General features: G+C 41.7%; 1 protein-coding gene across 1 annotated transcript in view; it reads right to left on the bottom strand.

Annotated features, from left to right (window-relative positions):
* Positions 1-1420: 1420 nt before the first annotated feature.
* SCCPDH (saccharopine dehydrogenase (putative)) overlaps positions 1421-15487 on the bottom strand; it is a 38561-nt gene continuing 24494 nt past the window's right edge. Inside the window, exons 6-12 of the mRNA XM_035010993.1 lie at positions 12280-12410; positions 11094-11211; positions 9487-9606; positions 9338-9394; positions 4607-4718; positions 3331-3412; positions 1421-2057 (exon numbers count right to left, since the gene is read on the bottom strand). Of these exons, the coding sequence (XP_034866884.1) occupies positions 1952-2057; positions 3331-3412; positions 4607-4718; positions 9338-9394; positions 9487-9606; positions 11094-11211; positions 12280-12410 (726 nt within the window). The 3' untranslated portion in view covers positions 1421-1951. The remainder of the gene's footprint in view (positions 2058-3330; positions 3413-4606; positions 4719-9337; positions 9395-9486; positions 9607-11093; positions 11212-12279; positions 12411-15487) is intronic.

Genomic DNA, 15487 nt, shown 5'->3' with positions numbered 1-15487 from the left:
TGGGGGGCGGGGGGTGTGTGGCGCTGGGCTGATTTGCATAAGAACCAGGAAGGAGGAAACAGAGACAACAAGCCCAGTCCTTGCTCCCTAAAGAGTAAAGTTAGGGAGATCAAACAGGACACGGAAACTCCACTGGCAGGACGGGCTAGCGAGTCTCCCTAGGAAGGCGGGGAATCTGGTGATTTCTGCTAAATAACAGGTCCCAAGGGCTTATCAGGGAGGCTTGGGTTTTCCCTGCAGCTCAGGCTCGGGACTAGGACACACATCAGCTAAAAAATAACCTGAAAGCTTGCAGCCCAAGTGTGGAGCTCCGCATGGGGACGGTGGGGGTCCGGGATCTGCCAAGCCTCACGGAGTCCCTGAGAGCCTGTCAGTGAGGCAGACCAGCAGTGAGGCCCCAGGAAGCAGGAAAGGCTTCTACCCCTTGGACTGAGCTTCAAAGTTCTCTAATAATTTGCAGAAATAACTGCAGAAGGAATGTACTTCCAACTGGAGGAGACTTGGGGGGTTACAACGAAAATCTGGAGGAGACACACTTGTACACAGGTTGTATACACATCAGTGTCCACTTTATAGAGCCGGACACGGCAGACATCACCAAGCTGCAAAGAACACTGACACAGCATGCAGCTTCACCCAAGTGGCTCCCAAATGCACATCTAAACCACTGACTCCTGCAGGCCACGGGGGCCCACTGGGGAGCCCACTGTTGCATTAGGATTCTGCCATGTGGCTAGTCGTGAGATCTGCTGCTCCCGTACACCTTCCTGATTTTAAAGAGGATAAGAACTTTTCTAAGGGCCCACCAATGAGGGCACAGCTGAGCCTAGTTCCCAACCAGGCCGGGCAGAGGATGGACGAGACCCCAACACCACCACCACCATGAACCTCCCTCTTCAAGTTAGATCCCCCCTCAGTACAGGCAGCACAGAAGGGTCCCTCCACACGAATAAGGTTTCTATCTACGTCACGCTTCTCACTGAAGAGTAGAAATTTCATAAAGGCAGTGGCCAACCTCTTTATGTAATGAATGGCACAGAAGACTATGTATGTGTTTATCATATGCTTATTACAAAAGGAAAAGTCCTTTGCCTTATTTTAGGGCTTCAGTGGAAAACCTAGTTTTCTAGGAAAACCTAGTTAAAATACAAAAAATTTGTGTTTGGGGGGACCTGTTTGGGACCTGTTATTTAGCAGAAATCACCAGACTGTTTTCTAGGAAAACCTAGTTAAAATACAAAAAGTAAATTAGAGAAAAATTCTGGTCAGGCAGTGAAAATCAATAGAAACTGGCCAGCTAGATCTTTAAAACCAATCTCAAGTACAGAACCAGAGAAAAGAAATGACAGGCCCAATTCTAGCAATACCCGGGCCAGACTCCAACTCAAATACCTATGCAGGTCCAAACACAAAACCACTGTTCAAGTGACAACCCTTTATTATTCAACTTAGGTAATAGTCAAAAAATCAGTGTCTATGGGTGAAAAACTAGGCTAAAATAGCAAAAAAATGCAGTTTCATTTGGCAAAGTCCCGAAGAGTATGTAGAGAAACTTAGAAGGTGAGGTCCCGTTCAACACCATGGCAAAAGGAGAGTGGCGGTTACCGCCTCCCAAGACCACCAGCCTGAGCACCTCATCTGGGGCCTGTCAGCAGCACAGAGGGAGACCCCCACCCCAGCCTCTGATCTGCCAGCTCATGTTTAAAAATTGACCATGAATTCTTCAGTGAAAAAGTCAAAGATTAGTTCTCTCTCACCAGCAATAAAATCACGAAATCAGCTAAGATTTGAAATTTAGGGTAAGCTAGTACAATTTCCTGCTTTTAATGTGTACATATTTTATATTTGACAATCTTTAACATATAGTCAGGATATAGAAGAATTTAAAATTTAAAATTTAAAAAAGCCGTTAATTCATGCATTTTATGCCTTCAGGTAATTCTTCAACTGTTTAGACTTCAGAGCTGCTAATGACACTAAATTCAATGCCGCGTTGGTTGAGTCTGTCAATCAACTTTGTTCTGGAGAAGGCTGCTCCAGGGGTGAAGACCCCGCCCCTGTAAGACGAGAACAAGGTCAAACCGTGCACAAAGCAAGCTCCAGCCCTCTCCTCTGGGAGTGTGATTCGCTGGAGGACTAGCCATCAAGCCATGCAGAGAACTCATGAAAACTTTCATTCCATCATGGACTACTTTGGGTTCCTTTCTTAAAATAAGCTACATGAGCAAAGGAGCTATAAGCCAGGAAGAAACTAGCACCCAGCAAACCCATCTAGAAGGGCTCAGCTCCCAGGGAGATTGTCTCCGTGGACTGCTGAGTGTTCGACTGAGGGTCATCAACCTAAGGGGCTGCTGCTGTTGGTAGAGACAGTCCTCAGACTCAGGAGAACAAAAAAGGACCTGAGTGAAATAAATTTAGGCAATAACTTATATGAAAGCATAAATAAGACAAAGTGGATGAAAAAGAAGTTTCTTTAAATCTACTGACTAACATTTATAAAATGCTAAGTATTTTCAAAGGGTATACAGTTGACTCGAACAACATGGGTTTGAACTGCATGGGTCCACTTATATGTGATTTTTTTACAGTACTATAAATGTATTTTCTCTTATGATTTAACATTTTCTTTTCTTTAGCTTACTTTATTATAAGAATACAGTATATAATATATATGTCAACAGTAAGCTATTATTTAAATGTGGGGGGAGTTAAACATTACACATGGGTTTTCGACTACGCAGGGGGTCAACTGTAGAATTATTTGGAAAAATTTAATTAGGTTTCACTTTATACCATTTTTATGTTTGTTACTTAATATTGTTTCAGGTCATGTCTATATTTATTTGTTTCTAAGCCTGCAGGCCTAGGACTCATCTGTAAAGTTGGCCTATTTTTACAGTAACAGCTAAATGCTCCAGTAACTGAGTCCACTTGATAATCCTCTAGCTGAGATGCCATGCATCAGTTCACACTTGGTATCACAGCTTCCCACTGCTGGCTGGGTGTCATCATTACTGACTAGAGGCTCCTGATAATACTATTTAACAACAGGGACCTTTTCTGAGTAGCTGACTCCGGCCCTGCACTACTTTTACAAGGAACGAAAGTCAGCCTACATAACGCTCAAACTTCTCTGTCTCTTATTTATCTGTGCATTGTTCTCAGAGGCCAGTAAGAAACCGCCCTCCTCACAATTTTAATTTACCTTTATCTTTGGATCAGAGGTACTGTAATTGCTTATGTGCAGACCCAATGTCTGAAAACTGAATCAAAATAAGCTAAAATATAGATGAAAACGACATCTTCGAATTAGAAGAAAACCAGACTCACGTCTTCGGAAGATCAGAGATATCATTTAGAAGAGTCATGGCTGCCTGGACCATGGCTATGGAGGTGGCCACATAGCCAGCCTCTGTAGAAGATAGGTGATCAAAGAAAACTATTAATGAAGTGTGCATTTGACAACACCCAAAAACCAAATGGTCGGTTTGATATCTAACTCTAGGTATATAGAATTTTCTCAATAAATACTCTGTTCACTTAAAACTAATAATATTCATATAGTACTTACTAAGTTAGGATCTGTTAGTGTTTTAATTTTATTAACCTCATTTAATTCTCCCAGCAATGACATGAAGTTAGTCCTATTTTTTAATCCCCATTTTACAGGGGAGGACACTGAGGCACAGACTCGAAGTCAGGCAGTGGCTGAGCTGGGAGCACACGGAGCTGCCGCGGGTCCATGGCTTGTGCCCTCTGCACTGCCCCTGGGCAACAACTGAAGCCAATGATCCTCATTTCTTGTTTCTCTATTCACACACCAGTCTCCACTTAAAAAAAAAATTCAATTTCTTTAAGAAAAACAACTGAGTAACTTTAAAAGTCTAATTTTAAGAAGTAGCTTTAAAAGAAGTCTATACGCAAGTGGAACTTCAGTGTTTACAATTCTGTCAAATAATAAAAATATGGTGAATTTATCTTAAAAAGCCTGGTGGGAATCTGAAAAGAAGGCAAGATACAAAGATATCTTTGCCATCTGGCTTGACTGAAACTGCAAAACAAGATCCCCTCTGATCTATCAGAGGTGATGGTAATTAAACTGGTAATTATACTAGAATTCACAAGTAGGACTGTCTCTGTAGAGTTCTGTAAAATTTATACCAAAAGTTCTTGAACTTTTTTGGGTGACAGATCCTTTCAACCACCTATCAAAACTCCTTTACCCTCTCCAGAAAAATGCACATAGGCACACACATTTTACAAACAATGTCAGCATGTTCACTTGGCCCACAGCTTTGTTATAACTTCACTGCTTTAAAGTGACCCTTGAGTATGAGAATGTCAACCAGCCCCTTTTCTTATTAATATTAAAATATGCTACTCAGAATTACTAAATCATCCTAAAAAACAAAACCAGGGCGATGGATGTAATAATAAAATTAGATTATAACAATTTCAATCCTTCCTTTAACAGAATATATTATTAAATAATTTGTGCAAGTTTATTTCTAAAACAATGAAGCTTTAGAAAAAAACCTCGCAATACTGCTTCATACCTTAAGACAATGAAAAACTCCCCAGCAATCTTAAGTCATATGTGAAATACCTGGTCCTTTCACCTGAGTACAAATTCTCATGTTCGGTTTGTTCTTCTCAGGACTAAAGCCTTGGCTGTATCCTTGACCAAAGAATGTCAAAGTAAATGATGAGGCATCAATCTGAGAAGAAAGCAAAGGCCTTATTTAATAAATATGTCATTTCCTCCCTGAACATGGTAAAACCTACTACTCTACTTAATATGAGACATTTTCAAATAGATGAAAACACCACTATTCTGCCAGAACACCCTATCATCCTTTAAGCATGGGGCAAAAATCAATTCTTGGAAGATGCAAGTTTTGATGCCTGGTTGGTGCTGGGGGAGGGAGGTGGTGACGAAGAGGGGTGCAAGACAGACGGTCCTTAGCCGTGAAAACAGCAGTTCCAGAGGAAAAGCTAGGATGGTGGTGGTGGTAGATTGTGGTAATCAGGTATCTGAGGATACAAGACCAAACTAGCCAACAAGAAATGGAAACACAGGCCAGACAGAATTGCTCCATTGGAGATATAAAAACCTGATTCAAAACATTCAATTCTAGAAGACTTATCCGAGCATCTTTCACAATCACTAAATTCAGAAATAAGATAATGAAGAATTCAGTTGTGGTAAAAAAAATTGTTAATGAGACCACTAAAATACGGTTCCTGTTTTTCTGGAGCTGACAGCTTAGTGGGGGATACAAATATGTATGTGTGTAAATATACACATGTAGATCTAATAACAATGTGAGACATGAATTAAAAGATGCCAGACTAGTTCAAAGGAGGGTATTATTAAATCTGTTCGGTAGGATGGGGCAGGGTTTTGAAATGTGTACACACACACACACACACACACTCTAAGTGTACTACACAGAAAAGTGGGGTGGGCACCAGAAAGGAGAAACCATCATGGAAAGGCAAGAAGGGATGCAATATCACAGTGGACCAGGGAACAGGGTGGTACTTGCGTATTAAAGGTGCAGACAAGGTCAGACGCACTTGTCCCCACCCTGCCTGCCTGGGGCACATGGGCTAGCTGAGCATAACCCTCTCAGGCTGGGCACATATTCAGCTTTAGAACAAATGTCTTTTTTTTTTTTTTTAAGATTTTATTTATTTGAGCGAGAGAGTGAGTGAGAGAGAGAGAGAGAACGTGCACAAGCTGTGGCAGAGGGAGAGAGAGAGAAGCAGGTTTCCCACCAAGCAGGGAGCCCGATGCGGGACTCAATCCCAGGACCCTGGAATCATGACCTGAGCTGCAGGCAGACGCTTCACCGACTGAGCCACCCAGGCGCCCCTAGAAAAATTTTCAACATGATCTCCAGGCTGCTACTACCAACTAATCAGAGTTGGCATGAAAACTGAAACCTATCTGCCACCCAGGACTAGATCATGAAGGACCTCGCTCCTCTGGAGATAGACTTCCAGCCAGTGGGACTCTCGGGGTGTGAATCAAAATCACCCAAACCAGACTTGGAGCTTGCCCACCTCCACAGCAGGGATCACAGCGTTGGCAACACATTAACACAACTGGTTTTTAAAGAAAGCCCAATATTCAGGCCACATTCCAGACCAATCACACTTGAATCTCTGGTCATCAGTTTTAGGCTCTTGTCAAAGTTGAGAACCACAGCTCTGTACTTCCAGGCCCTACTCCACACCTACTGCATCAGAATGTCCAGACTCAGGGTCGGGACGTGTATATGGAAAAGCTTCCTGGGGCATTCTGATACACAAACTCCCAGGTAAGAATCACTGCCCATGCAGTACGTCAGGGAACCAGGTTATGAAGATGACGACCAGGTCAGATCTGTCTTCCATCTTGGACAGCGGTGGGAAGAAATATTTGCAAATTACATACCTGATAAGGGATTAATATCCATTTACAGAGAACCCCTAAAACTCAACAAGAAAAACACAAACCACCAATTCAAAAATGGGCAAAGGACTTGAATAGACATTCTCCAAAGAAGACCTACAAATGGCCAATAAGCACATGAAAAGATGCTCCACACCACGAATCACTGAGAAGTACAGATCAAAACACAAGGAGATATCACTTCACACCTGTGAGAAGAACTACTATAAAAAATAACAGGGTGCAGCTGGCTGGCTCCATTGGTGGAGCATGTGACTCTTGATCTCAGGGTCATGGATTTGAGCCCCACCCTGGGTATAGAGATTACTAAAAAATAAACCTTAAAAAAGGCCTGGGAAACAAGTGTTGGCAAGGACATGGAGCAATGAGCACACTCGTGCACTGCTGGTGGGAAAATAACATGGTGGGGAGCCGTGGAAGAGTCTGGTGGCTCCTCAAAAAATTACAAATAGAATTCCCATAGGATCCAGCAATTGCACTTCAGGATATTTATCCCAAAGAATTCAAAGGAGGATCCTGAAGATGTATTTGCACCCATGTTCACAGCAGCACTATTCAAAATAGCTGAAAGGTGGAAGTAACCCAAGGATGGATGGATGGATGGATGGAGATGGGGGATGTATGAATGAGGGGGTTGTGTGCGTGTGTGTGTGTCTGCGGGTGTCTGTGCATGTGTGGTGTGTGTGTATAAGTGTGTGAAAAGGAACTACTATTCAGCCTTAAAAAGGCATGAAGTCTGACACCTGCTACAACACGGAGGAACCTTGAAGACAAAGTGCTCAGTGACATAAGCCAGTCACAGAAGGACAAATACTGCCTGACCACTTGTATGAGGCACCCAGAGTGGACACATTCATAGAGACAGAGAGAACGATGGTGGCCAGGGGCAGGGGGAAGAGGGGAAAGGCGAGTTATTGTTTAATGGGGACAGAGTTTCAGTTTTGTGAAAGGAAAAAGACCTGGAGGTGGATGGTGGGGATGGTTGCACAAATGTGCTGCAGACCAACGTGAATTTGTATAAAACGAATGTTTTGAGTAACAATATGGTATTGATACCACCGAACACTTAAAAATGGTTAAGATGGTACATTTTATGTTATGTGCACAATTTCGGGAAGAGAGGGAAAAGAAAAGGAGAGCGGGGCAAGAGCCTTGGCTAAGGTGGGTATGATGGGTTTGGAGAAAAATCTAGAATGATGCCTACGTTCATGACTGGGCAGATGACAATGCCACCAACTGAGATGGAAAACAAAGGAAGAGGAGTGTTTGAGGGAAAGAAGTTCAGATCATGACGTGTGCAATTTCAAGTACCCAAGGGACATCCAGGTCAAGATGTCCAGGAAAACAGGACAGGTAATCAGCAGATCTAAGCAGGTCTGCTGAGAACACTGCCGAGATCGCTTGGGGACAGTGGGAGGGAAGCGGACCCTCAGAAGTGCAGGGACGGCAGAGGAAGAGAGTGGACACTTGGAAGAGCGTTGGTCTCAGAAGCCAAGGGAGCGAGTATTTCAAGAAGGACAATAATGTCAGAGGGCACCTGGGTGGCTCAGTTGGTTAAGCGACTGCCTTCGGCTCACGTCATGATCCTGGAGTCCCAGGATCGAGTCCCACATCGGGCTCCCTGCTCAGCAGGGAGTCTGCTCCTCCCTCTGACCCTCCTCCCTCTCGTGCTCTCATTCTCTCTCTTGCAAATAAAAAAAAAAAATTAAAAAAAAAAAGGACAGTAATGTCAGAGATAACAGACTGAATGGGGACTCACAGCATTCAAAGCACTTAGCAGTATTAAGACCAACGTCAACTCTAGTGAGGGGAAGACAGGGTGAAGGAGGGTCGAGGACTCCTCTCTGGGTTGGCATGTGCACAGGATGAGGAAAGGCAGGAGGAGAATGGCAGGAGAGACCACAAGGAAGTCCGCAGTAAAGGTTAAGGCTCAGGCCGGTGTGGTTCTTGGGTCCACCGCATTCTAGCCACATGAACTTGGGCAGGTAACACCTGCTCTGATGACCTCCTCAGCTGGAAAAAGTGGCTAATACCTTTACCTACATGATCACGGGAGGACTAAATGTGACGTAAAGCACTTAGCTCTGCGCCTGCCACACAAGAAGTGCTTGATTTTTAAAGAGCACAGGTGGCGGGATTTGTCTTGTACAGAATCCTTCCCTGAGAAGCGGAGAAGGTGGAGATGAGAGCAGTTGGACAGCAGGACTCCGCGGGGTGCACAACCCACGTTCTCAACTCCCATCAGTGAAGCAGGAGTTGAAACTGCAGGGGGGTGGGTTTAGATCGTGAGGAAAGCCCGTGAGAGGAGATGGACAGATGGGTACATTAAAAGCAACAGGATCAGCAAATGCTGCTCAAGTTCCAGCGAGAGGGGAAGCTCATGGTTGGTGGGGGGGCCTCATGCAAGCGGGCGGAGCTCCTGACCCGGGCCTGGGCCTGACTCGGGGTCTGTGAACCACCACATGGCAGGAAGGAGGCGCCGGCATGTGTGGAAGGGGAGGGGAAGCGCTGGGAAGGAGGGGGTACAGAGGAGAAAAATGAAGACTAAATGTTTCTGAGATCTCTATGAAGTAAGGAGAATAAAACTTCGGAGCCAGATGACTGGGCCCTCTCCCCAGCTATTTACTCGCTGTAGGACCCTGGGCAAGTTACTTAGCCTCTGTGCCTCAGGCTCCTCACTGGTCAAGTGGAGAGAATACCAAGTTAAGGGTGTTGGGAAAAGACAGAGTCACCTAATTTACATAAAGAACATAAAAGCCCATCTGAAACATAGTAAGTGCTCCATCAAGTTTTACCTGTTCTAGTAAATGCACTGAGGAAAAGTAAAAACAAAATAAAGAAAATTATTTAAGAGCTGTATACTAAAGAAAGGGTTACCTGTTTCTGTGTTGGACCTTGTTTTGAAAAATAACCAAAGGAGAAGAGCCATGGGAACTAAAGGAAAAAATAAAAAAAACCTCAGTGATATTTTTAAAAACTCATGGAAAATACTTCTAAAGACCTAATTTCATAAAAATACCACTTACTTTTATGAGAAGCTGCCTTCCAATGCCAAACTTCACAAAGAATAAAAAGAAAAGTCCCGCAAACATCAGCTTAATAACAGAGGTGATGCCTCCCACCGTCATATAAGCGGCGTACTGGACCTAGATGAGGACGTAAAGTCAGAATGTTACTCCCTACTTCTGTAGACTACGTAATACAAGAATGTTAGCTATTTAGAACTTCCTCTGTGGTCATAAACAGTGCGCAAAAGCAGTTTCCACTTTATGAATGTGTTATGTTCTAAAAGTTTGTTCAGAAACCAGGCATTGGGAGCCTGTTTTTTTAAAGAAATTGTTGCAAATGGTAATTAGCTTCCTTGAGCTGAACACAAAAGTCCCCATGATCCATACATAAAAAGCCCACAAGAATGTACCTAAATTTAGTAACTACACATTGTAAGATACAGATTATACTTACAACCTCTTCTATGAGAAAATGATCTTTTAAATTGAGATACAGTTTCCTCTTTTTTCCCCCTGTGGCATGCTTTAGCTCTGGTCCTGCTTTCTTTCTTTTTCTTTCTTTCATTTTTTAAATTTAAATTCAATTAATTAACATATAATGTATTATTAGTTTCAGAAGTAGAGGTCAGTGATTCATCATCTTATATAATACCCAGGGCTCATATAACACATACCCTCGTTAATGTCCATCACCCAGTTACCGTATCCCCCCACCCCTCCAGCAACCCTCAGTTTGTTTCCTATGATTAAGAGTCTCTTGTGGTTTATCTCCCTCTCTGATTTTGCCTTGTTTTAATTTTTCCTCTCTTCCCCTATGATCCTCTGTTTTGTTTCCACAAATGAATGAGATCATATGATAGCTGTCTTTCTCTGAATGATTTATTTCACTCAGCATAATACCCTCTAGTTTCATCCACATTGTTGCAAATGGCAAGATTTCATTCTTTTTAATGGCTGTGTAATACTCCACTGTATATATTTACCACATCTTCTTTAACCATTCATCTGTTGATGGACATCTAGGCTCTTTCCATAGTTTGGCTATTGTGGACATTGCTGCTGTAAACAGTGGGGTGCAGGTGCCCCTTCGGATCATTATATTTGTATCTTTGCGGTAAATACCTAGTAGTGCAATTGCTGGGTCATAGGGTAGCTCTATTTTCAACTTTTTGAGGAATACAGTTTCCTCTTCAAGTCTCAGAAGTGGGAGCAGTTATTTCCCACACCAAAAGGAATAAGATGTTACTCCAGAGATCGGAGGTCGCAAGGAGAGGCAAACCCAGACATCTCACAAGCAACAGAGTACCCTAGCAGCTAAAGCGTGCAGTAGGGGTTGCTGGGTGTTTATGACACCAGCATTCCCTGGACTAAATTTGCTTCTGTTCTGTTTCATTAACAAGGTATGCAGCTGGCCAGATGTGAATTATGGGGGAGGCTATCTCTAGCCCCATAAAATGCAAAATGCTTTATGCTACTGATTCTTACCCTTCCAGAAACTGAACCCTGCATTATTTAGCCTGTTTTTTTTTTTTTGCTTTGTAAACATAAAAACCCTACATTAAACAAGTATGGGAACGATAATGAACAGTATACTCTTCATTAAAAATTAAATAGCATGCACTTACAGGTGATTGCTCTAAATTCTCGAGCAAGTAACGCTGAGTCCGCCTCACAACAGACACATCTGATCCCAAGAAAGGAATAGAATAGCTGTTCAGTTCTCTGCAGTAAGAAATCGGCCACCTGCAAGACAGACCCACAGACCCAAGAATATGCTGCATTTTCTCCACTTAGTTAACTCGGCAAAGTTCTGAATAAAAAATGTAATTTTCTTGAGGCAGTAATGACAACAAAGATGGCAGATCTGCTCTCAGTTAAAATTCATCTATCTGTCCTGTGTTCTCCACACCTACCTAAACAAGTGACGACTGGGAGAGCAGTATTCTTCACGCCAAGGGCACTTAACACATATGTTCTACCCCCTCCATCTCCCTAGACAGTACACTCATTTCAACAGCCAAGCCCTAGTATGAGTTTAGAGTTCTCACATAAAAAAAGTTTTCACATAAAAGTGCTATTAATAGGGGCGCCTGGGTGGCTCAATCGTCTGCCTTCAGCTCACGTCATGATCCCAGAGTCCTGGGATCGAGCCCCGCATCAGGATCCCTGCTCAGCAGCAAGTCGGCTTCTCCCTACTTCTGTACCTCCCACTCCCCTGCTTGTGTTCCCTCTCTTGCTGTGTCCCTCTCTGTCAAATAAATAAATAAAATCTTAAAAAAAAAGTACTAATTATAGATAATCTACGTAAGATCACCACACTTATTAAAATGGTGGTTTTACTGCACAAAACTTAACTGATGTTTGATTTTGATAATGATAGTAAAAAGGCAAAAAATTCATTTTCTCCCAGAGTCCAAATATGTTATTATATATGAAGTACTTAAGCTTAAGATAATATATTAATTATATTTTATTTAGCTAGGAAGACAACCCTGAATTCACTACAAAACAGTCTCAGGCTTTTCTAAGTCGCATACTTTATAAACCACATCACCAGCAATATACTTAGACTTGATATACTAAAGAATAGATTTTGAGGCACCTGGGTGGCTCAGTTGGTTGGGCATCTACCTTCAGCTCAGGTCATCATCTCGGGTCCTGGGATTGAGTCCCGCATCAGGCTCTCTGCTCAACAGGGAGTCTGCTTCTCCCTCTCTCTCGGCCCCTCCCCCTGCTTGTGCTCTCTCACTCTCTCTCTCAAATAAATAAATAAAATCTTAAAAAAAAAGAATAGATTTTAAGTTACTATACCTTCTTTTCAATTTTGAACCAACAATTGGGACAGGTTTCAGATTTGACTCATTTCTCAGTTTTTTCAAATTACTTTGATCTCCAAAACCATAAACTGCAGACTTCCAGGTACCATCGTGAATGCACAACCCCTAATAAAAATTCAAAAGGTAAAGAAACATGACTTAAGGGATAATTACTAAAATGTAAAACCAAGAAATTTATAATTGTTTACAAAGAACATTTCGCCTCTATTTGAGCTAGCCATAATCCCTTACTTAATAATCTTGAGATGAATTTTCAGGCAGGACTAACACTCATTAGCTTGATCATATGCGATATTTATACCCACGTATGCTCTTTCTTCTTCCTTCCTACCATCATTTATGCTCCTTTTAAATGCCACTGAGTTTTACCTCTGCATTTTCACTCAACTAACTGACCATATTCCTTCAAATTAACCCTTCTAATTCCTATCCCTATGCTGATTCCTCAAAATCTCAAGATGTGTTCCTGGGCACGTTTACGCAACAGACACAACGTACATACCTATCCCAGCCCCAGCGTACCTGTTACCCCACCACCCCCAACGCCCCTTACTCTAGCCCCAAGTTATATAAATGCCTTCCACATAAGTCTTGTTAAAATATTTTTTTAATTTTAAGGCTCATTAATATGATTTATATTTCAATTTCTTTCCCCACTTCTTCAATTTCTTTCTGGAACTGTAGCCAGCATAGAATCCTTGCTTGATCTTGACCAGACTCATCCGTTCTCTTATTTCTCATCCTTCAGTGCTTTCCATTCTTCCAACATAATTACACCCTCCATGACCCTCACCTCCAATGCCCATTAGACGTGAGCAGCAGAAAGGAGAACACAGGCAAGGATATAACCTCGGAACTCAATGTCTTAGTGCTGACTCTTCTTTACCTAACTTCTAGATGGGCCTTTTAATTCTCTGTTATGTAAATATTTTAAACTTCATTTATAATTCTGATTGTATTTAGCTGTTTTAAGTCCTGCCTTACATGTAGTTTACCTTGTTTGAATGAACAAAGTTATTTAGAAATATTCAAAACCAACTTTGTCACAAGATTTTGAAAGAGGAATATCAGTAAAGCTGATGTGAAGATACTGTTGCTTGTTAATAAGCACAGTAAGAGAAACAAGAAAACCATCAGAAGATTCAGGTGTTTATATCAGAGCTTTGATGACACTGGAAGGCAGAGAGACACCAAACTTAATTTCCATTTTGATATATATTAGTATCTTCTATAGTGTTAAAACAAACAGAGCTACAAGTCTGAGGGTTTTCTATGTGAAACTACTCTAAATCTGGGCCCAGTCAATGTGACCTATTTGCAAATATAAAGATTCCCAGGGGCACCTCGCTGGCTCTGTCGGCAGAGCACGTGACTCTTAATCTTGGGTATAGAAATTCCTTGAAAAGAAAAGCTTTAAATAAAAATAAAAAAATAAAAGATTTCCAAATACCAGGAGAAAACAGCTTTTTGAAAACCTAAGAATATCTTCTTATACAAATAAGCCATCAAAAAGGCACAAATCACATTCCATTTTTAAAAACTGTTTATCTTATTGAAAAACATAAAGTACACAAAACATAAATATATAATTTAATGAAATTATGAAACAAATCCCTGTAGCACAGAAGGCCCTCCTTCTGTCCTGCTTCATGGTAATAAAGACAAATACTTGCTTTCCTTAGAGTTTTACCACCTAAGTATTCATTCCTAAATTCACTTATTGTGAATTTTGCCTGTTTCTAAACTTTACAGAAATGGAAGCACACAGCCTTTGAGTTCGCCCTTTTATGCTCAAAACTGTGATGTTAAGATTCATCATGTGTTAGAAATAACTCCTACTTTGGAAATCAAAAATTACCTGGAAAAATATGAAAATGAAAACATGACAGTCCAAAACCTTTGGGACACAGCAAAAGCAGTTCTAAGAGGGAAGTTCATAGCAATACAGGCCCACCTCAAGAAGCAAGAAAAATCTCAAATACACAACCTAACCTTATTCCTAAAGGAGCTAGAAAAAGAACAAACAAAACCCAAAACCAGCAGAAGGAAGGAAATAATAAAAATTAGAGCAGAAACAAATGATACAGAAACTAAAAAGCAATAGAAGCGATTGATGAAACCAGGAACTGGTTCTTTGAAAAGATCAACAAAATTGATAAATCTCTAGCCAGAACCATAAAAAGAAAGGACTCAAACAAAATCACAAAAGAAAGAAGATAAATAATAACCAACACCACAAAAATACAAACAATTTTAAGAGAATATTATGAAAAACTTGGGATGCCTGGGTGGCTCAATTGGTTAAGCGTCTGCCCTCAGCTTAGGTCATGATCCCAGGGTCCTGGGATGAAGTCCCGCATCGGAATCCTTGCTCAGTGGGGAGCCTGCTTCTCCCTCTGCCTGCAGCTCCCCCTGCTTGTGCTCTCTCTCTCTCTCTGACAAATTTTTTAAAAAAGATTATTATGAAAAACTATATGCCAACAAACTGGACAACCTAGATGAAATGGATAAATTCCTAGAAACATATAACCTACCAAAACTGAAACAGGAAGAAACAGAAAATTTGAACAGACTCATTACCAGCAATTAAATTGATCAGTAATCAAAACACTCCCAACAAACAAAAGTCCAGGACCAGACGGCTTCACAGGTGAATTCCACCAAACACCCATTCTTCTCAAACTATTGCAAAAAAATGGAAAAGAAAGGAAAACTTACAAATTCATTGAGGCCAGCATTACCCCGATACCAAAGCCAGATAAAGACTACACACACAAAAAAGAACTACAGGCCAGGGGCGCCTGGGTGGCTCAGTCGTTAAGCGTCTGCCTTCGGCTCAGGTCATGATCCCGGGGTCCTGGGATCAAGTCCCGCATCGGAATCCTTGCTCCACAGGAAGCCTGCTTCTCCCTCTCCCACTCCCCTATTTGTGTTCCCTCTCTGGCTGTCTTTCTCTCTGTCAAATAAATAAAACCTTAAAAAAAAAAAAGAACTACAGGCCAGTAGCTCCGATGAACATAGATGCAAAATCCTCAACAAAATGCTAGCAAACCAAATCCAACAACACATTAGAAAGTCATTCCCCACAATCAAGTGGGATTTATTCCTGGGATGCAAGGGTGGTTCAATATTCACAAATCAATCATGATATATCACATCAATAAGAGAAAGGATAAAACCAT

This window comes from Mirounga leonina, unplaced genomic scaffold, assembly GCF_011800145.1.
Source record: "Mirounga leonina isolate KUSES-001 unplaced genomic scaffold, KU_Mleo_1.0 Mir_154, whole genome shotgun sequence".
Classification (NCBI taxonomy): Eukaryota; Metazoa; Chordata; class Mammalia; order Carnivora; family Phocidae; genus Mirounga; species Mirounga leonina.
Note: the sequence above shows the minus strand (reverse complement) of the source record. Positions and strands in the feature narration are given on the sequence as shown.